At 43.5% G+C, this 27,930-nt stretch overlaps 1 protein-coding gene across 1 annotated transcript in view; it reads left to right on the top strand.

Moving 5' to 3' along the window:
- The window catches only part of GLG1 (golgi glycoprotein 1), an 86,453-nt gene that overhangs the window by 10,919 nt on the left and 47,604 nt on the right, over positions 1-27,930 (top strand). Inside the window, exon 2 of the mRNA XM_069868672.1 lies at positions 27,238-27,270. Coding sequence (XP_069724773.1) covers positions 27,238-27,270 — 33 coding nt within the window. The remainder of the gene's footprint in view (positions 1-27,237; positions 27,271-27,930) is intronic.

The following is a 27,930-nucleotide window of genomic DNA, read 5'->3' as shown; positions in this document are numbered from 1 at the left end:
ATTCTATGATCTGTTTTGTCCTGCTTGAAGCAGTGTGGTGAATTTTCTGCAACTGTCTGCTTCTCAGGGAAGGATTCAGCAGGATAACAGGTCAGGACTTACTGGAGGGAGGAACAGTTAGAAAATACTTAACAGCAGTTTCTGCTAGAAAACAGAGGTATTGGAGTCACTATCTGCAGTGGAAGTCCAATATCTTGTGAATGTAGTAACATCACTTTTTTAACTGAAGGCTTCCAGGCAGCCACCAGCAGCCATCTTCACCTGTTTTGTTTCTGATTAGTTGTATGAAGCAACATTGTTTTTTTAAAGCTGAAAAAGAAAAAGCTGAAACGCCAGTTATGGTGTAAGTCTTCCCTGCAGTTTTATTAGACTGAGTGCTGGAATGGGACTCCCGTGGTGAACACTTGTTCTAGGAATCCCAGTGATAACAGATGACAGCATCATCTGGGAAGGTGTGATACTAAGGAACATGCTTTTCCCTCAACTGACTCACAGCTCTGAAGCTGTGTGCTCATTCTAATGTTATTGTTAATAGTCTTAATTAGAAGTATATGTGCAAAATAGTAGTTATAGGAGGGATTCTGATTCTGTGCCTTCCTCACAGAACACAAACAAAGCCTTGCTACGTTTTGTATTTTTGCTTCATGACCCTTTTCCTGTGCTTCAGCAGGTGCTGAGCATATGGTGAACCATCACTGATAATGCCGTCATCTCTGATTGTAGATGGAGCAGCAGTGGATACTTCCACTTCCCTGGAATAATGCAGAGTTTGTTCTAGCTCAGCTGCTCAGCAGCGTGGCTCCAGCTTGTCCAGATCCAACCCCTTTCATGTGCTCTGAGGCTATGTTGGCTTCCTTTCTAGGAGCAGCTCACTGGTAAGGCCTTCACAAAGGAGAGGAGCACACAAAAAGCCACACACTTCAGGGGGGTTTGTTTCCTTCACCTCTTCCAGGCATTTGTGAACTTTTCCAGCCTCCTGTTATAAAAAAAAAACCAAACCAAAAAACATAGTCTAAACTTGTTCTGCTAGGGAAAGCGCTGATGGAAGTTAAATTCTTTTCTTTGTCAGCTCTCCCCAAAGTCATTTCTCCAAATACTTTCCTACCTTGAGACATTCCACTGAAATCCATCAGGACTTTGTGATGCCTTCAAAAATTTATTTAATAAATGTTGTCTTCTAGTGTCTATTTTACTCACTAAGGTTCACAGTATCTTCAACTTAGAATGCTTGCAAAAGGCCTTTTGGGAAAACCTAGGAACACTGACAAGCTCAGGTTGGCTGTGTGGTGTTTGTTCACAGCGGGGAGGAACATTGAACCTGGATTTCTAAAAGAAATGGTGAGACGCTTCAGTCACCGTCCCTGCTGGTTGTTGGCTCAGCACAGCTGTGTTATCCAGTGTGTTCTCTGAAGTGTCTTCGTGCAAATGGAAATATGCAGAAACCTTCCTATGGCTTAAGAGTTGTACATTGTGAATAACTTTAAACAACATGGCATTATGTTGTTGCCATCTTAATGATCTTTGGTCTGTTGGGAGATGGAACTATGGCTGTAAGCACTTCTGCATACGTAGTTGGCCCAGTAATTTGGAATTAGGATTCTGTTGAGGAGATCAAAGTTTTGGCTTGGAAAAAAAAAACCCTCTCTGTGAACCTGATATTGAGACATTGAAGCAGAATGGAAAGAAAGGAAGATGTTGAAAGCGAGAGAACACAGTAGCTTATAACCTGTTATATATTAAAGTATTTGAGAACCGCTGTATATCTTTGAAACTTTGTTTAAAGTTCAATGCAGAGTATCGTTTTGTATATCTTGATTGTTTGGGCTGGAAGCATCTTTCCAATCTGAACTTTTGTTCTCAGGAGCCATTTAGATCAAACTTGTAGAGGCTGGCTGATGTTACATTTTACTATCTTGGGAACCATGTTGCTGAAAATACTTCTGAACAGCCCTTTTGGGGTTTGGCATGATCTGTTCTAAGTCCTTTTTTTTTTGTATAATGCATGTTTTTTTTAGCATTAAAAGCCATAAAATAAAGTGAATCAAGAGGTCATCTTTGAAAGGTGTCTAAAATAACGCCTCAGAGCCATCAAAACATTGCACCAGAGTAAAACAGAGGTGGTGCGAGCACAGTGCCCTTTGCCTCCGTATTTACAAAGCCTATTGTTTTATAATCATAGAATCATAGAATTACCAGGTTGGAAATGACCTCTGAGGTCATCGAGTCCAGCCAATCCCATCTGCCATTAAACCATATCCTTAAGTACCTCATCTACCCTTCTTTTAAATACCTCCAGGGTTGGAGACTCAACCACCTCTCCGGGCAGCCGTTCCAGTGCCTCAAGACCCTTTTGGTGAAAAATTTTTTCCTAATGTCCAATCTGAACCTCCCCTGGTGCAGCTTGAGGCTGTTCCTCGCCTTGTTCTGCCCATAAGAAGCTGATCGGTTTGGGTCCTGTCTCCTGGTAGCACTGTTTTGTAGTATGTTTTGTTGTCATGTAGTATGTTTTACTACATGATCAAACAAGAATCCAGGACTTAAGTACTGAGATTCCTTCTATGTACACTGGGGAATCCGAAACCATATGGACAAGGTGAGTCATATGGGTTGTCACCGTCGTTTTAGGAAGAAATTGGGGAATAGGGAGAATTCAACAGCACAGCCACTTTACCAGCCATGAAGCCACTTGGAAATGAAGGCAAGGGCGAGGATCTCAGGGTGTTGTCCCCTCAGCTTCTGGAAGCTCATGCTCAGAAGCTGGGATAATGCAACCTCAGGCAGGCAGTGCTCTTGGCTGCTGTTTCCCTACTTGGAGACTCGGCTTCTCATGGGATGCTAGAGCACTAGGCTTGTGTTGAGCCATCCATAACAGGCAAGGTGGACACTCTTCTGGGTGTTTGTTCTGCATGGTGATTGTGGTGACTGTTGAAAGTAGTTTATGCTCTAAACTTGAGGCAGTGCTCTAGCAGAGAGGAGAGGCAGTGGCTCTGTCTGTGGAACAGTGCGGGAAGGGCACGTTGGCCCATCTGACTGAGTAGCAAGGTCTGTGGCAGGTGGGGAATATGTACCAGAGTTGTGTGAGGACTTGGGATGTCCCTATTCCTGCAAAGGGAAACAGCTTTAGCTTAGATTGCCCTATTAACAGTTTCTCTTTCTTTTGTCTGGAATAAACTGGCCTGTCTGGTCACTCATTCAGAACCGTTCCAACAGAACAGTTTCTGAACTGGGTGGCCTGCGCTTCTCCTGGGATTGACTAATCTGGATAAAACAGTGCATGTTTGGTACAACTTTCAAGAAGTAGGTGCAGCTCTTGCATTCTGAGATCTTACTGCAGTTGATTTGCCTCGTTTGCTTCCAAGCTGTTCGGTTACAAAGCTTTTCTCTGCTTTGGTGTTCTTTTTGAAGAAAGGATTGTCTCGGGGATGGGAAGGTATTTGGTTGGTTTGGGGAGGAGCGGATAACGCATTTCAACTGACAGAAAATGGAATTTGTCCTCTTTAACACTACACACCATGGCATTCCATAATGACTAATGGTATGGGCTAATTATATGTACATTTATGCTATTCCTCTCTAAAGCGAGCATTTTGTTTATTGTGTGTCAGAGGAAGATGATTCAAAGGTTCTAATGAGCCTTTCCTGGAGTTTTTTTGTGCCTTTTACAGGTGCCTTGTTCGTAAGGTCAGCGTTCCCTGGAGGCTTGCATGCCTCAGCCAACCCCGGGTATCTAGCTCTTGTCCCACTTTTTATGCTGTCTTTGCGATGCATTAAAACCTCAGCAGAGGACTTCAAGGGGAGCATTCTCTGAAAAGCCCTGCCTCACTTTATTTTCTCATGCTTTGTGATACTTCTAGAAGTGTTTTTGCGGGAGGCTGAGTTGTGGTGAGGCTGCTTTAGGTGCTCAGGGCTCTGGTTAAGAGTCATGGGGCTGATGGAGCAGGGGAAGATGCTCTACAGGAACATGTTAGCATGAGCATCCCTACATAGGGATGTGAAACTTAAGACTTGATCTTATGGTTATGCCCTGAATGTTATTCCCATAAATCACTATGATGGGTGGTGGTTGGAGGTCTAGGCCATCGATGAAGTGAGCACTAATTTGACTCACAGAAATAAATAAAATACAGTAATTAGCAAAGTACTAAGTTTCTGATAGTTGTCTGCTGCACTGATAAGAGCTAAAAGCTGCTGCTCCTGTAGCCAGGGTGGCTGAACAAAACACGGAGCAGTTCTGTTTACAGAGAAAGCGACAGCTGGTTTTGGAGTGTTTGGCTGTGAATGATGTTGCCTAGAAGTAGCTTTGGGTGTTTCAGGGGTTCCTTCTCCAGATCATGTTCATTCTTGGAGAGACTTGGACAGTGTCAGCACATCCAGGTGAAACCTTGGAAGCTGAAGTTGCAAGTCAAGACCCTTTGGAGGAACTTGATGCTAATTGGGAGGAGGAAATCTTTTGGTTCCATGTAGTAGACACGGGGCAAACACTTAGTGACCCTTGATGGGAAAAGATGTCCATATTATGGGAAACCAGGCTTAAGGGGGTTAAAGCTTTGCACCTGTGGCACGTAGCTGTGTAAATGAATTCAGATTAGATATCTAGGGAGGCTAATGGGAAGCATGTTTAATGAACCCTGGCTAATTACTCTGTTAAAGTTCTTGATCAATGCACAGGAGACCTCAAACTACTTGCAGATTATTTTTTTAATAAATCTGCTATATATATTTAAAAACTTCTGCATATAATCAAAACAACTGGAGGGGCTTGGTTCATAGAATTCTGGTTCACCAGGGCTTTATGTATTTGGAGGTTGTCTGTAAATGAAAGCTGAAGACGTAAGCGCTTCCAAAAGTATAAATTGTGTGTTTTTTATGATAAACACAGATGAATAGATGAGCTTGAGAGAGCAGATAGTAGGAGAGATCACGAGGCTTCAAAATAATCTTTGCTATAAATGTATTGAAGTGTGTGGGACTATTAGCTGTGTTGTTGTAATGTGGTCTGTTTTCTGCTTTGGGGTTGGAACCTGTTTCATGTGCTTGGTGTAAATCAGACAAGGCAGATGTGGTTTCCTGAAAGAGAAAGAGTTCTTGTAAATAGCTTGCTGGTCTATGCATGTTCTTAAAGTGTCCTATGTAGGGACCACCTCTTCCATTTTCTCCAGAATATTGTGTATGAATTTCAGTGGACTCAACACTAGTATTAAATAAAAATGTCAGGCAGGCAGCCTTATCCTTAAAGGGTAAAGTCCTGTCTTTAAATTGGTTCATATTAGGGAAGCTGGAATACATTTATTCTTTTCTTATTGAGCTAATTAGCAAAACTGTATTGCATGTTCATAGTGAGTACGTCAGTGTGTGTGCAAATGGATAACGGATGCATAATGAAGACTTAGAAAGGTAACCCTTCAGCAAACAGCGTGCAGTGCCATCTCCTGAAGTTTTGTTTAGTGAATTCTTTGCTGTATTCAAGGAGAAATGCCAAGGCTGTCAGACAGTTGGCTTTTATTTTTGTATATATTCAACCCATTGCAGTTTATGGTCTCCGTTGGTAGCAGCAGTGATTGTATCAATGGAAAAGTATCTGTGCAGCCTGCTTTGACTTGCATAGCGAGGAAAAGGCTTTAGTTAGTGCTGTAGCACTTAAAGACTTGCCCTCTTTCGACACTTTGATAGCAAAGGGGTATAAGAAGCAGCATGTGCCTTGTAAAAAGAAAATTAGGAGCCTTGTGGTCTTGTAAAAGGATTCCTGAGTAGAGCATTCTCTGTATAAAGGAACGTCAGTTGGCGCTAACTTAAAACCACCCACAAACAGGTTGTAGGTCTTCCTGAAGATTATAAAACCTCACTGACTCCTGCAGAAATGATATGGCAGTTACTGGGCCAACTGAACAGATCCTTTGCCTAGGAGCTTTTCAGGTTTGAAACCAGTAGGCAGCCCAAAGAGCTGGTTCCTGAGGTATGAGTAGTCTGCCTGAAGGCTGCTTTATTAGACCCCAAACATTTGTTAACTTGATAGAAACCTTGTGAGGGATGCTATTACGTTCAGCCAGGGAAAGCTGAGCCCAATTGGGTCTTAGACTCTTCAAGAGAGAAGTGCCAGGAGCAGGCAGTTAGCAAACAGTTAAAAGCTAACTTGGAAATCATGGGACTTTGAGGCAGAATCCAGCTCTTCCCCCTCTTACAGAAAATACCCTTTTCATAAATTTGAGATCCTCCACGCTGTGCTATTTGAAAGCAGCACTTGTAGAATGTTCTGTTAGCATACCGTTTCCTTCAAGTTTTCAGAAAGATCACAAGATTGGAAAATAGCCGGTAGGCTTTGTTCTCCACATTCCTTCAGAAATTAATGGAAAAGCTGGAATTCTATACTTTGGTCAAGTTGTGTAAAGTTTCAGTGTTCTCTTATCTTCCATTTAATGTTGTTTCTTATGAGCCTAACTCATCTGCTTTGTTCCATTGTTGATACAGCCCTTGTTTAAAAAAGGAAAAAAAATCCCTGTTATGTTATCAAGCGGTTGTTCAAGCATGACTAGAGATAAAATTAACTAGCAAGTCAGTACTGTGTTCTCTGAGGAGTGGCTTCAGATGATGTCTCACATTCTCGGACTGGAATGGCCTTAGGCAAAGACATAAAAAGTCAGGAGTAAGCAAGGGATATTAGCTGGAGTGAAACTTTTCATCTAGTAGTGGATATAAAAGGACGAGATCTCACCTTGTTGGCAGGTCAGTGCTTTTTTATTTAATATGCAGAAGTCTAACAAATAATTGTTCAACGTTTGCCATTCTGTGCTGCTTTGTGTGCTCATGCAATGTGTAGCTGATCTGCCTGATGGCTTTTACAGAGCTGTTACTGAGCAGCTTCAGTAAATGATAGTAATCACAATGGTTCTTTCCTGCAATCTTGTAGTTAGTCTCTGGCCAGCTGGGGATCAAATACGAACAGGGTTTCTAACCACTGGGCCTGCTCATTGTTTCCTTAGTACCCTTTTCACCCAGGTTCTCCTAGCTGTGCTAAAGGAAAGGAATCTGCCGTACAGCTGTGGATCATATAAAAGACTTCAAATATACTAGCAGATGTGAGGCTAGGCGAGCACATTCGCTAGTCTCGCTGCAGTGAATTCCTAATGCTAAATAATCCCATGTACTGGCTGAAGGATTTTCTCCCTGTGTAATTTGGTATCCGCTTGGATTTCCAGTGGCACAGCTCTGCTTGTGAATAATGATGTGTCTGCTTGATATCATCCTGGGAAACGTAGAAAAAGATATAGCTATTTAGACTTCATAGAAGCATAAGTGGCGAGTTAACATGGTAATAACGCTGGGTTTTCATCCTTTACTGCTTAATTTTGTGTAGTTCCCTGGCTAATAACATAATTGAATTTGAAACGCGGTTTTTTAATGGGTCGGCTACTGGCAATTGTGTTCATTGATGTAAGTATTATTAAAGAGGCAACACAGCTGGTGGTCCACAGCCTGGTAGATTGATGGTTGTGTTCAGAAATCTGCATAATTCTGTGTTAAAATCGTATATCTGGATGTGTTGCTGTATGCAAACTCCTTTGTAGGCTGTCTAAGTATTTTAAGAGTTGTTGCTTCTTAAAAATCAAAGAGAACCTTGCAGCCAGCTGAGCTGGTATAAAATCCTTTCCTTGATCTCACAGCAGCTTTACATTCTCCTGCAAGGATATCCTGGACCGCATCTTTGGAGCTTTAGTTCATTTGACTAGAATGTGTTTACATGAAATGCTTTCTTTGCTGTTGCTGGTTTATAAGGAGCTTTCTGTGCCGCACTTGTTGCTGTGGCTCGTCCATTCCAGTTGAGTTGCTTGCAGTACTGAGCTGTGAACTAAATTACTGCTTGAGCTGGAGGTTTTGGGGTGAACCCAAACCTTTGATCAACGATTAACTTGAATGGTGCGGTTCTTCAAACAGTTGCATTTGTGGTGGCTTTCAGGGTGCCAGTGTGAGCAAAAAGACCTGGAGGTTGGTAGGAGATGTGGAGCAGCGTGGATTTTAAGCCTGGTTTGAACTGCCACGCGTCAGCGTGTTTGTTCGCCAGAGTGGCAGGCGAGATCTAGCACGTCCTGCAGCCAGAACGGTCAAAGAGCCAGGCAAGACTTCTTAAACAAGTCTCTCTCGCTTGAGAGCGCCTGCTATAAGCATGAAAGATGTACGTGAAGCTCAGCATCTGGAAGTCTTAAATCAAGTCTGTGCAATAACAACTGAAAATTGAAAAGACGATATAGTGTTAAACTGAGATGCAGCCTTGTATTAGTATTGCTCTATGTTTTGAAACCATGTGCTTATTGTCTGCTAACTTCAAGCGATCAATCTTGGAGGTTCTGGAGAAAATGACATGAATATCCAAAGCGGAGGTGCCAGTGAGTCTCCTGTGTGAGAAACAGCAGCCATAATTCAGTTTGATTAGACAGAGACCCCTAAAACTGAGCTGAAGGGGCATTTGATTTAAGCATAATACACTAATACTTACAGATTAAAAGAAAGTTCAAAGGGAAAGGATGCCACAGAGTGCGTTTCTGGGTAGTTTAAAAGTCTGCAACACCTTTTTTCGCTGCCTCCTTTCTTCTTAATCCTGTCATTGCCAGTGAATGTGAGTGCTGAGTGGAACTGGATGAATGTCCAGACTTGAGAGCTGCACACTTTTAACCAGTTGTTGAAGCTTTCTGTCTGGTACAGCTTATGCTTTTCTTCATACTTTATTCTGTCTAGTTTTGTATGGTAGTAAAAGGAGGCTCTCTGGCTAGGCTGACTTACCATTATTTTCTCTAGCATTGCTCAGACTTGCTGATTTGTTTTGCGAGTCTCAAAAGATGTCTGATAAACTGGTTCTAGTGATATGCGTGTATGGAAATGGGTGCCCTCAGACAACAAAAGGAGTGCCATGACTTACAGTGAACTTCTGGGTGGCTCACAGACAGATGGAAATGTGCTTAAAAGGGATATAGACGTTATGGAAATGCTTCCTTGTCCTTTCTAGTCAATTCAGAAAGGTTGTCTGGTGCAATTTTCTGGTGACCTGTTTCTAATTAACATGCAAATGAACTGCTTGGTGCTGGAGATCAGGATTGCAAATATGAAGTGCTAACATGTTTTCGGCTGGGAAATCCCTGGCATCTGTTAAAGCCCCAGCACTGTCTACCTTGCATTTGCTGCTGCCTGTGGGGTGGTTCCCTCTGGAGGGAGAGAGCTACTGCAGCCTGCAATCAAATGGCTCCTTTGTCTCACTTTAGAGAGAACAGGTTTTAATTTTGTGCTGTTGATGCTTGCTGCCCCTCCTAGGGAGTCATTTGAGCGCATTCGCAGCCCAGCTCACCAAAACTGACTGTTGTGAAAATGGTCAAGATGAGCTGCTCCAGCTATTTCCCTGGAGGAATTGCAGTGAAGTAACTTATTTCTTCATGCTAGTGTTACAAATGCCAACTAAATGAAGAAATTAGCATATTTATCAGTGCTTGTCATCACTTAAAATTGTAGTTTTTCATTAAATGCTGCTGCGCAATTTATATTTAGAAAGCAGCTTTCATCTAATGGGTAGAGATGATTAATTTACTGAAGGTCTGGTCAGAAAGGGAGGTTGTCTTTGTCCTTGAGGTGCTTGCTTGTTTTGATGTCACAAAGTATCTTATCTCTCTTCTTCAGCATTTTTGTGCCAACATTCCCTGTTCCCAAGGATTGTAACAGCTGATTTAGTCACGCATTTTGGCACAAGCTGCATAAGGTACCGTAAAACCCCACTTGATTTTCGGATTGCAGCTTATTTTCTAGTGCTGGCAATTAAGAAAAGGATCTTTTGTGCAAACTGAGAAAATTTGAAATGGAAAAAATGAAGCAAATAAGTGCTCAAAAGCCCTTTTCTTCTCCAAAACGCAACCAAGACTTCAACTTTGTAGAGTTGAAACGTTGAACTGTCAACAAAATTGGATCCGTTTTAAAGTGGAAGGAAAATGACTTTTAGTTGTGTAAGTTGGTTCGGAGAGTTAATAAACAAGTGGTTTGGTTGTAGATGGAGTCAGCTGGCTGCTCGCTTGGCTTCCCGAAGCACATCGTAACCCAGTTCCCTGCGAGCTGCCTCCAGCAAAGACGGTGAGACCGTGCATGGTCAGCGGCAGCGACTGCCCTCTCCTAATGGCACTAACCACACCAGTAAAGGGGGCTGCAAGTGAACCTCCCAGAAATTTTGCAGTAGCTGGGTTGGGGCAGTGTAATAACGAAATTAGTTTTGTAAACAATCGTAGCTTAAATTAGCATGGAGGCTGTTAATGAGCCTAATTAAAAGGAAAAAATTTTGAAAAGCCAGCACAAATGACTTTCAGATTCGGAAGTGTTGTTGCGTAGACTGTACTTCTTTGTTTTCTGGAAGAGACTGTAAATCTACTGTACAAAAATTAAAATGCTTCGGCAAAGCACCTCTCAGTGCGTGACATTCGAGTGCTGCTGCTGTGTAAATCCTGAACACTGTGCACCTTTCCTGGCTCTCCTGGCTTTTACAGTGTAGAGCCTTACTCTGCTAATCCTCCTTCCACCGAAACTTTAAATAGAAGATGGAGGAGAAGGATCAAGTCTTCATTTCAAATAGGTGATGGATTAACTCTGGTTTGCTTATTTTGTAGGGCAGTAAGAACCGGCTTCTAGTGGTGAGCCCCACCTGCGCTGGTGAGATCTCGCTTGTTCTGACAAGGTTTTCCACTGCACAGCAGAGTCATTGAAGGAGGCAGCCTTCCAGAAATGTGTGGGAAACTACCGGGATGTTTTTAGAGGGAGTCTTGTTGCAAAAAGTCACAAATGTAGTGCCAAGTCTGTGCAATTGTCTGGTTTTGAAACGGTGTGTATAGGGAAATTTGCTCTTGCAGTAGTTCTTCCCGTGCAGAATCTCTTCCTCCAGTTCTGAAGTCAAATTTGAGCACTTGTGACAACTTGCTGAGCTGAAAATAGCAGAGTTAGTGTTTGTCCGTTACACGGGACAAATCATGTTGCACCCCCCATCCCCCTTCCCTAAAAGGAAACCACAATTAAACTTGGTTTGCAGAAGCAATTTTCATTTGTGTAGCCACAGAGCTCTCATCCGCCTACAGCTGCGGATGCCGCGTTCAGCAGGTTGTCCTCGTTTGGCTCTTCTTTAGGAGTGGGGAGGCTGGGATCAGTCAAGGACAGTTCACTGGGAAGCACAAGAGAAGAACATGAGCTTTAACAATGCATTTTCTTCCCAGTTTTGCAAGAGCAAGCGGAACAACAGTTTTCTGAAGGCTTTTGTCTTCTTGTGCAGTAAGAATTGGTTACTTGAGGACATAGGACCATCATCGCTGAAACAGAGTATCATCACTTGTACTCTGAGAAGCAGAAGCCTTCTATGTCTTAAATTACTTACAAAAGTGTGAATCTACAGGAAACTACAGTGCTAGTGCTTGTGGTGACAAGCCTGGGAGCTTAGTCAGAGCAGAACGGTCCGAGTTGGGTTTGGTGTAGGGGCTCCCTTGCTGTTGCTGCGCGTGTCCTAACAACTTGGTGGCTGCCTGCAAAATGCTAGGTTTGCAAGTCTAGGGCTCTAAAAGGTAATCACAAATACAATTGTAGCTTTTTCTGACTGCTTTTTTTGAGAAACATAGTGCATCTAGCACAGGGAGGTGTGTGTCGTCTGGTGAATGCATCAGAGTAACTCCTGAAATTTCCTAATGCTAATCTATAATTCACTCTCATTTCTCGTGCGATTTGCCTGAAGAACTGGCAGCCACTGTGGCACAGTAAGAATGATTTTATGTATGAAATCTACACTTTGGAGAGTCAGCTTGTGGGTGTAACTCCCTCTCAGGCTTGTGCTCATCTTTGGGCTCTTAACGGCAAAAGCTGCTCCTAGGATGTTAGCATTTGGATTAATAATCTCACTGGTCCTGTAGAGAATATAGAGATTTTTTGCTAGCTTCCAGCCTGCACTCAGGTTGAGCTGGGCCTGGGGATGGATTTTGAGGGAGCAGGTCCATGGCAGGCCAGGCTGACTTAAGTTAGTCTTACATTTACTTGTGTCATCCTCCCTTCCAGCAGCACTGACCCTGAAGACTGTCTGTGAGTTGCTTCAGCTCAGTAGAAAGCAGGTAACTAACAGAAAGCTCCTTACAGAAGTTCTTAAGGAGAAGCAAAAAGAGTAGTTTAGGGTTTTATGGATTCCCCCTTCCCCTGTTTATGTTACAATTCACCAAATACTCATCTGCTTCCTGAGTTCTGAGAGACTTAGATTAAGTACACCGGAAAAGTACCAGAAAACCTTTGCTTTGTAGGTGAAAGTTAAAGTAATTCCACAGTATCTTCTCTTCTTGACTTCAAGTCTGGTAACTTGCTAGATTATCCATTACAAAAATCTCCCTGTTAATCTGGATGCCTCACCTACTCTGATAGGTGCTATGTTATAGTTAGAAATGTAAACCTAAATTCAATTTTACAAGCTTCAGGAAGCCTGAAAATGTTACTTTTGGAGTGCCTGGCCTGCGATTAAATGCAAGTTGTCCAAATGTGGCAGTTCTCAATTAGCTATAAGGCTTTCCTGTTGTTACTTCCAGGGCAGTGTCCTCTGGATTGTCTGGGCAGAGAGAAGTGAATCCCTTGTGTTGGTGCCAAGCTTGGCACTTGCTGTGAACTACATATTTTCAAGATGCAGCTGTTGATAATGCTTACAAAGGGGAAAAACTAATCTTGTTCTCACTGTGTAAAGTCCATGTCTCTTCCTTACTGTGCTGTCCAAATTCAAAGGTAGTTTGTAGAAGGCTGTGTACAATAAGTTTCCATTTATTGGGGAGTTGGAAAACTCCTAGGAGTTACGTCTGAGTGCTGAGTAGTTGATGGAGAAGATTATGCTCTCAAGTTCCCACTCCATTTGCTCTCATTTTTTAGATGCCTCCAACTCCTGTTGTGTCACATTTGGGCTCTTACTCTGGTGGTGTCAGTGGAGCTTTGAGTGCTCATTTTCAGTGTGTCTTGCAATTAATTTTCGCTTAAAAAAATAGTGCTATGTATTCTTCCTTTGTGCACACCTAGCAGGGATGCCCCATCTCTGAGCATTACCTGGAGATATCTAACTTGTTTCTGGAGATTTGTTTGATGCTTCTAACACCTCTGGTATTCTGGGGTATGTCTTTCCTTGTAAATTGTCATGGGACAATAGTATAGAATAATAGAACCACTGGGTTGGAAAGGACCCACTGGATCATCAAGTCCAACCATTCCTATCAGTCGCTATCTACCTCTTCTCTACTCTGTATTGCATGGTCATCTTGAAACACACAGATAAATTATTTGGTAACCTGCTGGGTAAATGTTTTAAGTTTCCTTTTTCTTTTGTGTGGAGTTGGACAAGTTTTTTCACCCAGCAGACTCAATTCTCACCCTGAGCAGAACTGTTCAAGGCCAGTGAAAGACATTGTAGGAGACCAAAAGAAGTGGTTTTGGTGGAATGGTGACCTTTGCTTAAAGCATTCAGATCTCACTTTGCTGTTAAAAAAGCTGCACTAACCAAACATTTTTTTTTCTTATCAGTCAGAGATCTGCTTGCAAGGGGTCTAAATGCTCGTGCTGGGCGGAAACTGCGTTCCTGCGGGTACTGCTGCCTGCTCTCCCTTGTGTTGCCTTACTCTGGATATGCAAACTGCAGTGAATTCCCATGTCGCGTGGGTAAGAACAGATTGGGTTCTTGGAATCCTATTCCCGAGTGTTATCTGCTGGGGAAAACACGTCTATTCTGCTTATTGGTCAGGACAAAATAATCCCCCCGTGTTACCAGGTTCTGCGGTGAGGACTGTCTGGAGTTTGCCATCAGTGTATTGGAAGTAATAATGATTGTTAGGTAATGGCTGTTGTGTGTCACCGTGCCTGCAGAGACCAGAGATTTATAATCTAATGTTTACGTCTTCAGCCACAACTGGGCTTCAGATGGTAGGGAAACCTTGCTTTGGTGTGTAGCTCCAGATAGGTTAATAGTGCATAACTACCTACAGACCAACACCGTTGACCGGAGATGAGGATAAGGTATTTTCTGTCCAGTGGCAATTGTTGCCTACTAAATACTGTAACACTGGAGTTCTCCCTTGGCTGTAATGGAAAATCCAGGTCACGGCGAGAAGTTATAGTGCTGCCTGTGTACTTGCTGGGCCCTTCCTGGCTGGTGGAGGTGGCTGGCTTTGGTGTCCATATTCTGAGTCTTGTCATCAATTTTGCTGCTTGTCCAAAACCATCAGGAGGAATAATAACCAGCTTGTTTCTAGAGCAGTTAAATTTTTGATGAAATTCCCGTATTTTTGGCAGGTGAAAGTTGTTCAGCGGTGATGCTGGCGCAGAGCGCTGTGTCGGTACAGGGCTGTCCGTGGCGGTGATGTAACGCGGCAGTGACTGGCTTATTACTCCTCTTCCCTCTCCTTCCATCCCCCGTTTTTTTTTCTCTGTCATTATTAGCAGAGAAGCTGTAGGTGTGCGCAGTCTATTTAATTGCAGCTTGTATTTATTCATAGCTTTTTAAGTAGGAGTTATGGAAACAGTAATTGGAAGGATTTACGGGCAGGTGTCTGGTTCTCCTGTATGCGAGTAAGACATCTTTCTACTAACATTGCTTTCCAGAAAGCTCTTCAAGCTCACTTTTAAAATCCAACATCAAACGTGTCTTTTTTTAAAAGTCGCTCATCTGTGCAAAACTGGTCAGCTATGATTTCTTCATTTGGCTTAAGGGAAACTCACTGATCTGGCTGCTTACCGTGCTATCGTTTTAAATCCTTCAAATTACCATTACAGTCAGAATTTTCAAGCAAAATGCTTGGCTTAAAGGCTCTATATAGCTATTGAGCTGAGGAGTTCAAGCTGAAAAACCCTAGTGCTTCTTGGAAAGGTGCTCTTAAAAATAGAGAACGCATTAAAAGCCAAGTTTCTGTGGCAGAGAAGACCAGTACCTATGGAGAAGGTGCTGCAGCTCAGTGCCCCAGGCTTCTCCCGGGAACACGGGTGACTTAAACTCATATCTAACCTCACGAGGAAGTGCAGAGCTTAAATAAGATGATGTATGTACAGTTTTCTTTGTTTTAATCCTTTAATCAACATGGTGAAAGAAAGATAGATGCTTGGTTTGGTCCTGTAACAGGGGTTTTGTTTGCATGTTCTGCAGGCAGGAGAATTTTTATTTGGCAGTTTGTTACTAATCCCATGGAAACCTTGCCTTAGCAGTGACTGTGAAGACTTATTCATGTTGATTTTTCTGTTGAATGAAATCCCAAGCAATTTCATCTGGGGTTAAAACAAACATTTAGGGTTTGCTTTTCTTCCAGTTACATAAAGAAAACATTATGATTCACCCAGGTGAAAAGTTCTGCCCCTGGGTATAATACCACAGCGGTCCTGTGCTTTTGGAGAAATTATGCCTGAGCTAAGGAGGAAAAAAATGCTTTTAAATTAGTTTGTGTTTTATATCTAGTTTCTTAAAATTATTTGTGGCTTGCATCTGCCTGTCTCCTATATTCTGTACCTCGATTCCTGAATAGCCCGAGCGCCGTGTGCTGTGAATCAGACCTGCCCATGGGTTGGTGACTCATTTCCTTATTGGTGCAGATGTGTATAGTAAATGTTTCTGGATAACTCTTTTCAGATGAAATGCAGCTCCCTTGTGAGTAATGAAAAGACAGCAATCACTTTCATTCGGTGGGCACAAATACGTGGGCCTGAAGAGAAGCCCGGATAAATGGCTTTTCTTGCTGTAGACTGCATGGTTAGCTCATATCAGAGGGTTAGTCTTGGAAACTGCCAGATGCTGCTGCTTTTAGGGGATTTTGAGTTGGTTGGTTGTTTTTTTTTTTTTAAATGCTGCTTCTCTATGAAGCTCAAATACAAGCTGCCATTTATACCAGCACAACTCTTTAGGTAAATACTCTTAACTCTTTGTTTAATCAAGTACGTTGTGCTTTTCAGTAAAACTTCTGAATGGCTTACTCTACCTTTTGGCCAAGCAGGAATGGAGGACTGCGATGTTTGCCGCATCAGTAAAGGCATTAACTCTGAAAATCTGTTCCATGCACGTGTAAAATCCAGATGTGCATTGCCAAAGTATAGTAGAGATGAGGAGGTAAAGTAAAATAAAGTCATTAGCCATGATACGTTGAATAAGTCTCTGAGAACTGGCATCTCAGATTCTGCTGCCACTGCTGACCTCTGCGACCGAGCGCTGCACCTACCAGCTCTGCCGTGAGTCACCGTGCCTGGCTGCCTCTGCTTGCCGAGGCGTTTATAACTCGGTTTAATGTTGTGATGTATAATCTGTCTAAATGCAGAATGCCTAATGATGTTGTGAATCAGCTCATTTCATCTTGTCTTTCTGATCTTTTCCTTTTTTCTTGTCGTGGCTCTTAGGAAAAGAGACCCAGGCACTGGGGAAATCAATTTACCACAACAATTTGTGTGGTTCTTGGGCAGATTGATTTAAATAAGCAAGAAGCTTAGATTTGAATAAATTCAGTCTTGATTGAACACTCTAGTAATTTTTCTAGAATTTTCTAGTCTGGTGATGTTATTTTGCAACTAATTTTAGATTTTATTGCTAAGCTTGGTGTATTTCCTGACTAAATTGATAGGATCTGTAATTATTTAAATGCTTGCATCTTAATGTTTCTATCTTTTTTAATAACGTTTACAAAATTAAAGACATTGTCTACTGAATTACTTTTCTGTGCATGAACCTGCTTTTGGGTAGAAATGGAAACTTAATTAAAATACAGCAGATGAGTATTGTTAAAGTAGAGCTTACGTACTCAGCTTAAATACTGTATCAGAACAATTGTTTGACATGGAAAAATGGTTAATACATCAGTTTAGCATTGTGGGGCATTATGGCCTTTGAGACTTGATGATAATACGTACTTGGGGTTTTTCCCTTCTAATGATTAGGAAAAAATGATTCAGTTTTCAGTTTCTATTTGGTGTCTCAGCTTCAAGGTGTTGAAAGTGAATGCAGTTGTAATTGAGAACCTATTGTGGCTGCACGTGCAGAAAAGGCTGGTTTGTCAGAAGTTGATGATGAATTTCCAGAGGAGGAAAGGAAAGGTTTGCTGGGGCAGCATGTTAGCAGGTTCCTGAGCTGTGTATCGATGGCTTCAAGAGCAGAAGCACCCACCGCGAATTGCCTGTCACTCAGCAGTCCTGGGATGTGGTTTCTCCAGTGTCCTTATGAATTTTATATTGAGTACGTCTTGTCCAGTGTTGTTGCTTGGTGGTACCATCATATAGACTTGGTGGTTTTGGTTCTCCAGTGTACGAGGAGAGAGCACTCAACTTCTGGCTGCCTGCTCTCTGAAATTCTTTCTGTTTCTTGGTCAGAGAGGCTATTTTGGATGTGCATCTCCTGGGCAGCCCTTCCCATACGGGAGGCGCTCAAAATGGAAGCAGGGCACCGTGCGGTTTCTAGGACTCCCTAAAAATAGCCTGTAGACTTTTCCTGCTGAGTTCTGCGGGTGAGAATCCAGCAAAACAGATCTCATGGGGGAAACACGTTCAGGGCAGGAGAAGTAAGTGCTCTGGACTGCCGAGGCAGCATTGTAATTCTGTCAGAGTGCTGCTTGCAAGCTGCCATTGTGGGCTGTGCTGTAAACCTTAATATACGTTAACACTTTGTGCCTATTTGCACGTATTCCCACTCTGAACAAAGGCAGTGCTGTTCCTTAAGGGAATTTATAATAGCCTCTCTCTGACTTTTGCCTTTCTAGTGTAACAGGAGGTGCTACTTTGAATAACCAGAAAGTTTTCAACTGAGAGGTTTCTTTGGGAGAACTGGAGAATGAATAACATCATGGGTCCAACTTTTTTTAAGGCTGATCTCTTAAAGCGCTTTAAAATCCGAGCTTCTGGCCCTCGTAAGTGGCGTCAAGAGCTCGTGTGCAGCATGGTTCTTCTCCTGTGCTATGTTTCTTGTAACAAACTTACTTTGGAACCTGTTCTAACTGTGTTTTAATTGCTGTCACCCCAGCATCATGGAGCCTCAGGTCACCATCAGTTGTTCTCAGCAGCTGTGGCACCTACATTTTCTTCAGTGAGACTGAGTATTGTGATGAAGAAAGAGGATGGGTGCAGCCCAGGAGAGGGCACGGTTGTTGAGCATTTGCGGTATAGCTTTTGTCATGCTTTGACAGATCCTGTGATAAAATTGATGCATACAGGGGTGATGAAGTTGGTGGTTGTGGTTAACGCTGAAGTGTGAGAAGAACAAAGTGGTTTATTTTAACAGCAGGGAGTTGCCCCGGCTCAGGGCTCTTGTTCTTCACCTTCCTCTTTCTGCAGGGAAGAAGCCAGTGATGTATTGGGGCACCACTGATCTACTGAAGAAAATGCCAGTGTTTTATTTCAAATGCAGTGTTAGAAGTGGCTGAACGCTGCTATGGCTGCTCCTCCGTTTCAGCGAGACCTCCCCATTGCTTTTCACCTCTCAGGAAGGCAGCTGGACCAACAGCCAAGGGCCAGGAGACTTAATGGTCTCAGGGAATCTTTTGCAGGGTAATAGCACTGCAAAGCTGACGTGCGGTGTCTCTTGGTACATCTTATGTTGTCCCATGTGTCATGTCCCATCCATCCACCCCGGCTTTGGCTCTGCAGGGTAGAAGAGTGCTGAGTACGGCACAGGAATTTGAGAGGGCATGAGCCTTGCGGAAAGCTAAAACACAATTTTTTCTTGTAACAGCGAGGGACTGGATGTTGTGCAAGAAGTTGCTGGTCTGTTTGCAATGACCCGCACTCTTTGAAAGCGCTGATGTTCTATGTAATTGCATCTCCATTCTGATCTGCAGTACTGACAGCTGTGCTGGAGGTAACTCAAGGTTTATTTTGTCTCTATCCTTAAAAAATTGGGGCAGGTGGGGGAAAGGAGTAGGGCTCTTGCCACTGTCTGAAAGGAAGGAAGGAAGGCTTCAAAATAAAATTACTATTCTTGTGGTTTGTGGTTAAGGCTGTAGCGACTTCTTTGAGATATTTGATTTTCGTTGCTTCGAAGTAGAATAGCTGGCAGGAGTTAAAAATAGCCGAATCTGCTTCCCACCTGTTTGGATGCTTGTCTTATTTTGGTTCCGAGGTGGAATGTGTGAATGTAAACCACCAGGATTAAAGCAGCATGGGCACGATATGCTTATTGCTCCTTCTTGCTCCTTCATGAGGATCAGTGCCCTGATTGATGTGACATGTGCTTTGTTGAAAGAGCAGGAGGAAAATGCTCCTTAGGAGGCACTTTTGGGAGCAGCCTATGGCTTTTAGGGTGGAAAATTGGAGTCATGAGCCCACATGCTGAATAACAAAGACAGATATGAATATTGGCTGGTTGAGTGTTTTGGGCATTGTTCTCTGTGCTGAATGAAGCAAAGAGGCCTTGGTGGGGAGCCTGGTAGTGATTAAAGATCCTACCCAGCACGTGAGCCATTGCTGTGTAATGAAGCTGCCTGCAAGCGGGGAATGTCGGAGCTGGCTTGGAGCTGGCTCGCTTTGCTCTGCAGCGTAACACTTCATTAAGTTGTCAGAGTGGGGACCTAACTTAGCGGTGTTTGCTCTGAAACCTGTGTTTAGGTGCTGCACTTCCATGCACCTCAGGATGCGGCTCTTTTGGTATGAACTTTTCCCTTGGCTTCTCTACAAAGCTAATTTAGAAAGTATTTCTCCAGTTCCAGGCCACATGCATCCAAAATGTTATTCTCTGAGGCTGTTTAGGACAATGTACTCATATTGGGAGACAGGGGGCTTTATCTCCCACCATGTACAACAACCTGTTATTTTGTGTAAAACTGTCTTGCTTGTGAACTTTTTGTGGCTTCTTGGAAGCTTTCCGTTAAGAGCACTATAGGGTACTGTACAGTCAAAAGATGTGAAGTCTCTTTATAGAGAAGAAGTGATGAAATTTGACTTACTAAGAGATTATGAATGCATTTAATAAAATCTTTTTCATTAGGTGTTGCACTGGAAATATTTGTAAGGGTCTCCGTTCCTTTCTTCATTCTTGTCTCCATCCCTCTGCAGACACTGTGCAGTGCTGCCAAAGCACGTGCTGTGGATTTCACCTTTCTGCTGGGATACTCTTCAGTTGTTCTGGGATGTTTCTGGTTGGGGTTAAGGCAGAGAGGTCCAAGGAGGTGTTTGCAGAGGTAGGTTGTCTCAGTGTAGCTTAAATAGACGTATGGAGTGGCTGATGCTGCAGGTGATGCCGCTGTGCTTTCCCAGTAATCTCACTGGTACTGGTGGGCCTCCTCCACAAGCCCATCTGTACTAGCCTGGCAGAAAACTCTAAAGGCAAACAGCTTTTTTAATTTGAACTCTACTGTGAGCTGGAGCCAGCAGTGGGGGCAAGGGAGAGAGCAGACTCCCCACCGCCTCAGTCAGCGGGATGGCAGGTCAGCGGAGCAGTCTTCTGTGGCTTCACCCTCCTCTTTCTAATGGCTCTGCTTCTTTCCTCCTCCCTAGCGACACTGCCCGCATCCTTGCATCCCTTTTGGTCTCTTAAGGCTTTTGTCAGTGTTGTGAGAGCGCTTTCCAGGAGTAAATCCTGAAGCCCCCTAGGTGGATCCACAGCATGATATCGACACTGTGCTTAGAATCACAGAATCACCAGGTTGGAAAAGACCCACTAGATCATCGAGTCCAACCATTCCCATCAATCACTAAACCATGTCCCTCAGTGCCTTGTCCACCCGTCCCTTAAACACCTCCAGGGAAGGTGACTCAACCCCCTCCCTGGGCAGCCTCTGCCAGTGCCCAATGACCCTTTCTGTGAAAAATTTTTTCCTGATGTCCAGCCTGAACCTGCCCTGGTGGAGCTTGAGGCCATTCCCTCTCGTCCTGTCCCCTGTCACTTGGGAGAAGAGCCCAGCTCCCTCCTCTCCACAACCTCCTTTCAGGTAGTTGTAGAGCTCCGCTGTGGAGGAGTGTTATGGGGAGCTTTGCCTGCTAGCAGTGCTGCCAGGGTTCTGTGGCAAACATAATTTCAGGGTCTGTCCTCCATCATAATCCATTGGGACCAGCTGGAACACTTCCAAGAGGAGGAAGAGAGAGGACTAAGGGAAGAAGAAACAAACATCTGGGATGAGTTTGCTTTGATTGTGCCGAGTGTTAGAACGTGCTTTGATGTGTGGGTCTGTATGAAATGAGAAAGGTCCCTGCTAAGAGGGCTCAAGGGCTTGAAAGTCCCCTTCCTGCAGGGACAGGAATAGTTTGTGTGTGAGGGCTGTATTGCACACAGCATTTCACTTCCAGCACAGAGCAGCTGTGCAGCCCCAAGCCTCCAAGAACCCGCCTTGCAGCTTTGTGCAGAACAGCCAGCTGGGAGACAGTCGTCTGCTGGAGAGAAATAACCACTGAAGGTTGTTCGGCTTGTTAGATGAATGGAATCGGTGCATTTCCTTTCATTGTACCATCTTCTGTGGTCACTTCCGATGCATCCGAATTACAATTTGAGTGTTTTCTGTGCTTCTGCTGCCTGTTTTATTTGCACAGGGAGGGATCTCTGAGGTGAGGAAAGGCACGCAGCCTGCTGAGGACTCTGCTTAGCGTCACGCCAGTGTGAAACAATAAAACGTGACAATCGCTAAAACTCTATTGACTTCATATCAGAGCTACCTATGAAAGGCTAAGACTTGCTGACCTTTCTTGGTGTTTGAAGCAGATACTACACGCTGGATCCTCAAAGTAAGAGTGCACAAGGCCTGCTTCATCCTTGGCTCCTTTTTCCGTGGCTGCAGGGCCAGAAGGACACACAGCCTGCTGGAGTTTTTTGATTTTGCTCTTCAGTGTCTTTCCTGAACGAGCATACTTGCCTTAATGGTGTCATAGCCATGGAGTATGTAAAAAAGCCTACATGGAATGCTGAATTTGGTTAAAACGGTGAAAAAGAGTTGCAGAATTTCTGGTGTTCTGGCTGATTTGCTCCTTGTGCTTTGTGTGTGCAGGGTGGCTAAAGAAATTACTGCTGGTCCGGATGACTTTACTCTCATTCACAAAGATTTGTGCATGTTTTGGAGGCGGTTGTTAGGTGTTTGTGTATATTGTGTTGGTAAGTTTACATAAACGAATGAGTGCCTAACCAATGTGGAAATAATTATTTGGGCAGAGGATTTGCAGTGTTGCAGACACTGATTCTTGGTTTGTAAGTAGGAAAAATGATTCATAAGCTTAGTGGAAGCAAGGTGCTTGGTAGCTTTCACATGATACATGCACAGTACCATGCTTCAAACTGACTTTTTTCAAAGCATGAATAAACGTAGAGACTTCTACTAACATGAAAACACTGGTTTGTTTTCAGTACAAACAGTTCACTGGCATTAGAGAATATTTTCAAGCTCAGCCTAACACGTTTAACTTCCATTGCTCACTAAACGTGTAATTAAATTATGAAGTCTTCTCATGGTTTTGAACTTAAATTATCCCTGGTTTTAACTTTTTTATCACACATGACTCTTTGCGGATTGCGGGATGTGTGAAAATGGTTTACTGTAGCCATATGCCTGTTGGCTCAGAACTCCAGGATGTTTCAGTCGATTTGAAGCATGGGTGGCTGTGTTGTGTGGTTCGTCTTTTACTAAAGCTGTGTTGATTCTTGCCTAGACTACTGTATCTGCTCTTGTTTGCACAGATTCTTCTGCAGAATCGTTTCTAGTAGTCGCTTTGGGAAGGGATCAGGTTTGCAGAGCTCTCCTTGATCCCTGCCTTGCATCTAGCCCGTGCTGTTTTCTGGTGGTGTAGGTCTAGCTAGCTTGATACCTACAAAATGAATGGCTTTATTGTGAGTCAGTTATCCCAGCTGCGTGTGTTCAGTACAAAGGGATTGCTGTTATCTGTGGGAAGGATACAGCTAAGAAGTCATTTTTCCCTTTATCAGCTTGATAAGCTCCTCCTTAGAAGCTCCTGGATCAGCAGGCCTGCTTTACCGTTTCTTTACAGATATTAGTGATGAAAGCACTCGTTAGGTCAGAGCGAAAACTTCAGCTCTGTGGTGGGGCACCATGAGCCGCCTGTTCCGTGTACCTGTGCGCGCTGCGCTCTGCAGCGTATCCTGAGTGCGATGGGGATGAAACAGGAACCCCTGCAGTCTGGCTGGACTTCTGCCCACCTTCTCTTCACGGGGAGGAAGCTGCTTTGATTAACGTCCTTTCCTAACTGACTTGTTTGATCTTTTTGCAATCTGTTCATGCGTTTAGGGATGGAACATCTACTGGGTTCTTCCCGTCCACAAGCCAATTGCCTTTGTATTTTGCTGGTTTGTTCCATGCTGGTTTTCTGTGTTTTTTTTTTCTCTTGAGTGGATGCAAAGTCTGTTGTCTTCAATGCCTGAAGATTATCCATACTTGAGATATGGCTGGTCCTTACTTTTCAGCAAGTGTGCTGCTGCTCTGGCCTTAAAAGAATAGTGGAAATGTTTGCTGTCATCCCCTGTCCTGCTCTAAGGAGGGATTAAAACCTGAGAATAAAGGCTCTCGCACGGTTGACTTCAGACTCTCCGATTTGTGTGGCATTTGCAAGGGAGCAAAGGAAGGGAAGGTCAGGCAGCTGCTAGCACTGAAATAATCCCTGCAGAGTTCTCCAAAGACCAAGAGTTTCATCCACAGTTGTTGATAAGGATTCTTACCTTGCTTTTCAAAATCCAGTGGTGTGAATTATTATTTTAGAATGTGACAAAATAAGGCCAAATCAAGGCTTGTTTTGTATCCACAGCTAAAAGAGGCTCTAACTCAGGCTGTGGGGCTGTCAGTCGTTGCACCCCAGTGGCACTGGGTGATGAGTGGGTCACGATATTGCTGTGACTAGATGAGTATTGCTGGGAGCCAGCATGATGGTGGCCAGTTTCTGATGCTAAACACCAACGCTTTGTGCCTGGGTATTGGTGGTGGGTTGCTCGTTTGCTTTATAGTTTTGACCTCATTTTATACTGCTGCTGAAGCAAAGAGATTTAGAAAGGAATGGCTGTTGTGGCTCATGTCAGTGAGTTGAGGTCTGGTGGATGAGAAAAGGCACTTTTAGACACAGTGATGCTGGTGAGCACCTAGTCTGGTGATACGACTTCATACAAACCTTTGAATTCCTCTGTAGAGGTCACAGTGCTAATGCAGTATGGTTTGTGGCTGGTTTATGTGGTAGAGTGGAAAGAAATGCTTTTTCTGTTCGAGTTTTCTTATAGCTAATACTTGTTCTAAACTCTGCTCTTCCTGGGAGGTAGGAAGTGGTGTTTCTACTCTGGACTGTGAGTGTTGTTGCGTGAAGGAGCTTGGAGAGCTTTTTAGAGACGTGCAAAGCGAGGCAGTATATTCCCACCAAAGCTGCTACACGGCAAAAGCTTCTGTGAGCCCAGAGGCATGTGTACTTTCTATAAAGTCTAGTTTGAAGCCTTCAGTTAGGACATGTAAAAGGAGACCTTTTCCCTCTCTAATTGGTGGAACATCCTTGTTGCTGTCAGCTTTATCTCCTAAAATGCCTTGACTAGAACACCGTGCCGGTCTGGGCTGCTATTCTTTCCCCTGCCCCAGGATCTCTGAGCATTCCTGTTCCTGAAGCTCACCACTTGGGAATGACACATTGCAGCTTTTCTTACTCCTCAACTTCTCTTGGTGGGAATTTGAACTCTTACTACACAAGCATATTTTTCTGAAACCGTTCTTGTTTGGAAGGATTTTTGGTTGGAGGGCTGCAGGCTGCCTCCTCGCAAAGACAAAACTGGTGTGGGTTGCACTGGGGGTATTTTTCCTCCACTTCCTCTGACTCAGCCCTTGAGTTTATCAGACACATGATTTTCGCTTTTGCTTCGCTTAAACTGGGAGAAGCAGGTCAGCATTGCTGCTGAACCCACCTCTCTGACTTGCAGTGGTAGGAGGGAAGGAGGGTCACAGCCGTAGGTGCTCATCTTGTTCCACGTATAAAGGATCATTGACTCGATCTTACATTTTTGCGTGGTTAAGTACTGAACTGTGAATGTGTGCAGTGCTAAAGAGCAGTTAAGGTCCCATTTAACTTCCAGTGCTCCTCTTAGAAGAGTAAAGCTTGGTTTCTCAGAGCACAGGGAAGGCCAGTATTTCAATGTGCGGTGTTTTCATAGTGTGTATTTCAAGAAAAGCTTGTTTAAGCTTCCCAAAGCTAGTGAGAAGCAGTCTGTTAGCATCTTAGCATCTTCCCAGAAAAACTGATCTTTAGTCTCTGGTGGATCTGAAGCAAAGGTTACTGGGTTGGAAGACGCAAAAATAACTGATGTGACCTCCACCAGGGGAGGTTTAGGCTGGACATCAGGAAAAAATTTTTCATGGAAAGGGTCATTGGGCACTGGCAGAGGCTGCCCAGGGAGGGGGTTGAGTCACCTTCCCTGGAGGTGTTTAAGGGACGGGTGGATGAGGTGCTGAGGGACATGGTTTAGTGATTGATGGGAACGGTTGGACTCGATGATCCAGTGGGTCTTTTCCAACCTGGTGATTCTATGATTCTATGACCAAGAAAGGTTTGGGGAGAACACTCTTTGGCCCTTGCAAATTCTTCTGCTTGCCTGTGTGTTGGTAAGCCCTGTCCTCCAGGGCAGAATGACAGCGCTAGCCTATGTGTTTTTATAAAAAAGCTATCCTTGACGAAAAGGTTAAGACAGCAACTTCAGTGGAGGGCATTCTGACTCTCCACTTTTGAAATTAGTCTAAAACTTCCATCTGTTGCTGAATGGTTAGGATGGGTGCAGAAAATTAAGGAGACATAGTTACCTTCCTTGTAAGTGACAATAGTGTTGGTTTGGAGGGTGCTTTAAAATAGTGTAGCTTGGACGTCAGCTTCATTTTCAGCTGTGTGAGAGCAAGTTCTGCAGTCGACAGTGAGTGTCTGTTAGCCTTTTAAACAAAGCTGGTAGGCTGGATTTCCAGTTTGTGATTACTTTGGAAGATATAGTTTTAGATGGCAGCAGCCTGACCAAGCTGCAATCAATTATTGTGATCCTTCAGGCACCGTTTTGGTTTTTATGTTCAAAGCAGAGAAGTAATTTCTGCCACTTCCTGCTATACAAAATGAAAGTGCTTTAGTTAATAATGGCTGTAATTAAGGACTTGGAAACATTTCCTGTGCTGTATTTTTCCCGTAAACTTGCCTCCATGCGCTCTGAAGCAGCGGTTGTGCAAGTGTTGGCCAAACACGTTATGCAGTAGCAAATGCTTGCACTGATGAACTCTTTGGGATGTGGGCTGCTTGCCTCCAAATCTGATGAAATGCTGGTTCTCTTAGGTCAGATTCTGAGGTCTAACATGTCAGTGATGTGTTTGAGCTTTGAATTTTGTGTATCTGTGCCTCTTGGAGCATGCTTGGCATCTTAAATATCAGTGGGAGCAGAGACTTCGTGAAATTAAGGTTGATTTTTCTGTGAGTTGGATGGGCAGCAGATCTTGTCCTGTGTTTGTGCAGTTTTGCTGTGGAGATGAAATATGGATTTGTATGATTAACTTTTTTTCAAGGACTTCTCCGTTGTGCAACCTACTCAGGCTGGAAGGAGGACAGGATGGTTTGCAGCCAGGGTTCTTTCCAAAGCATCTTCCCAAGGAGCGTGGGTGTTTTTCTCGAACACGCTAAGTGGTCTGGTGGAGGCTGTGCATTAGGACTTGTCAGCTGGATCATCACGAGGACACAGCAGTGTCTTCAGTACTGTGAAATAAAGAATATAGAGAATATTTTTAAATTATATAGGACTTCTGGATGTTTCTAGTTCCTCCTGGTTGAAGGTGTACATCTCAGCGCTACTTTGAACCAGCTCCTTTACAGCCGAAAGAGAAGACGTTGCTTCTCAAATGGGGAATATGAACACTTCTGTCTGGGCAAGGGAAGCGAATTCTACTTTTCTCCTTCGGTTGCATGCATGACACTTATTTGTCTTTGAAACTCTAATACCATTCTTTGGTTTTCCCACAGATGCTTTTTGGGCTTCTTGGTTTGGGCAGCTGGGCAAAACACAAGCACAGTCGTGTTTTTGCAGCATCTGCACAGACGCTACTACTCTTGTGCCATTTATGTGCTTTAGAGAGCTTTGAATCTGAAGTACCTGTTACTTCAGTCTTTTTGGTACTCGGACAGCATCACTCTTTTTATGCAGCTTCTAAAATGTCCTCTTGCTTCAAATTGTTTCTTACCCTTAAAACAAGTTGACAGTATGTTAGTTTCTGTAAGTTTATACTCTTGTGTGTATTAAATGCATCCCATCAACAGTGAACTGACGCTCCTTTTTTCTCCTTTCAGCCAGATAACGAAATCTCTTCAGACTGCAACCATGTAAGTATTGCTTTGTTTTATTCAGTCTCTTCACTGTGGCATGTGCATGTTACATCCCTTATCAACATGAAATATTTTACATAGTTTGGTGGTTTGAAAAAGGCATTAATCAGGGTGCCTTTGAGTTTCTGGCCTTTGGAGGAAGAACACAAGGTGGTTTCATTAATCCTGTATAGCCACTGTGGTCTTACTGGAGACTTCAGAGTAGAACATATCTTTAGAAACTACTTCTGTATCAGAGGAAGATAGGAAACGTCTTTCCTATTCTGTAGTTGAGGGGTGGTTCCTGTGAGTCACTGGGAGCAACGTGATGTGCTCCTTTTGGGAATGATGTGAGCAGTACTGAATTTAAACTCTTAATTTCAGCAGTTGAAGCCTTCTGTATTACTCTCACAGCTGCTAAGTTCTTAGACTCGTTTGGCAAATGCTGTGGGTGTGCGATACAGAGGCAGTTTGAACCACTTGGCTGGTTTTAGAACAGATTTCCTCTCAGTGCTGTGTTTAACCGTGAGCAAACGGTTAGCCAGTTTTCAGGCTGTCAGGCTGACTCTTCAAATCCCGAGACTCTAAAACTAAAAAAAAAAAATCATCAGAGCTAAGGTTAGGGTTACATTTCCTTTGGATTGTCTGCATTCTATTAGAATGCACCATAGCAAGATC

This window comes from Phaenicophaeus curvirostris, chromosome 14 (genome assembly GCF_032191515.1).
Source record: "Phaenicophaeus curvirostris isolate KB17595 chromosome 14, BPBGC_Pcur_1.0, whole genome shotgun sequence".
In the NCBI taxonomy this organism is placed as follows: Eukaryota; Metazoa; Chordata; class Aves; order Cuculiformes; family Cuculidae; genus Phaenicophaeus; species Phaenicophaeus curvirostris.
The sequence above is the reverse complement of the archived record's forward strand: the minus strand, read 5'-3'. Positions and strand labels throughout refer to the sequence as shown.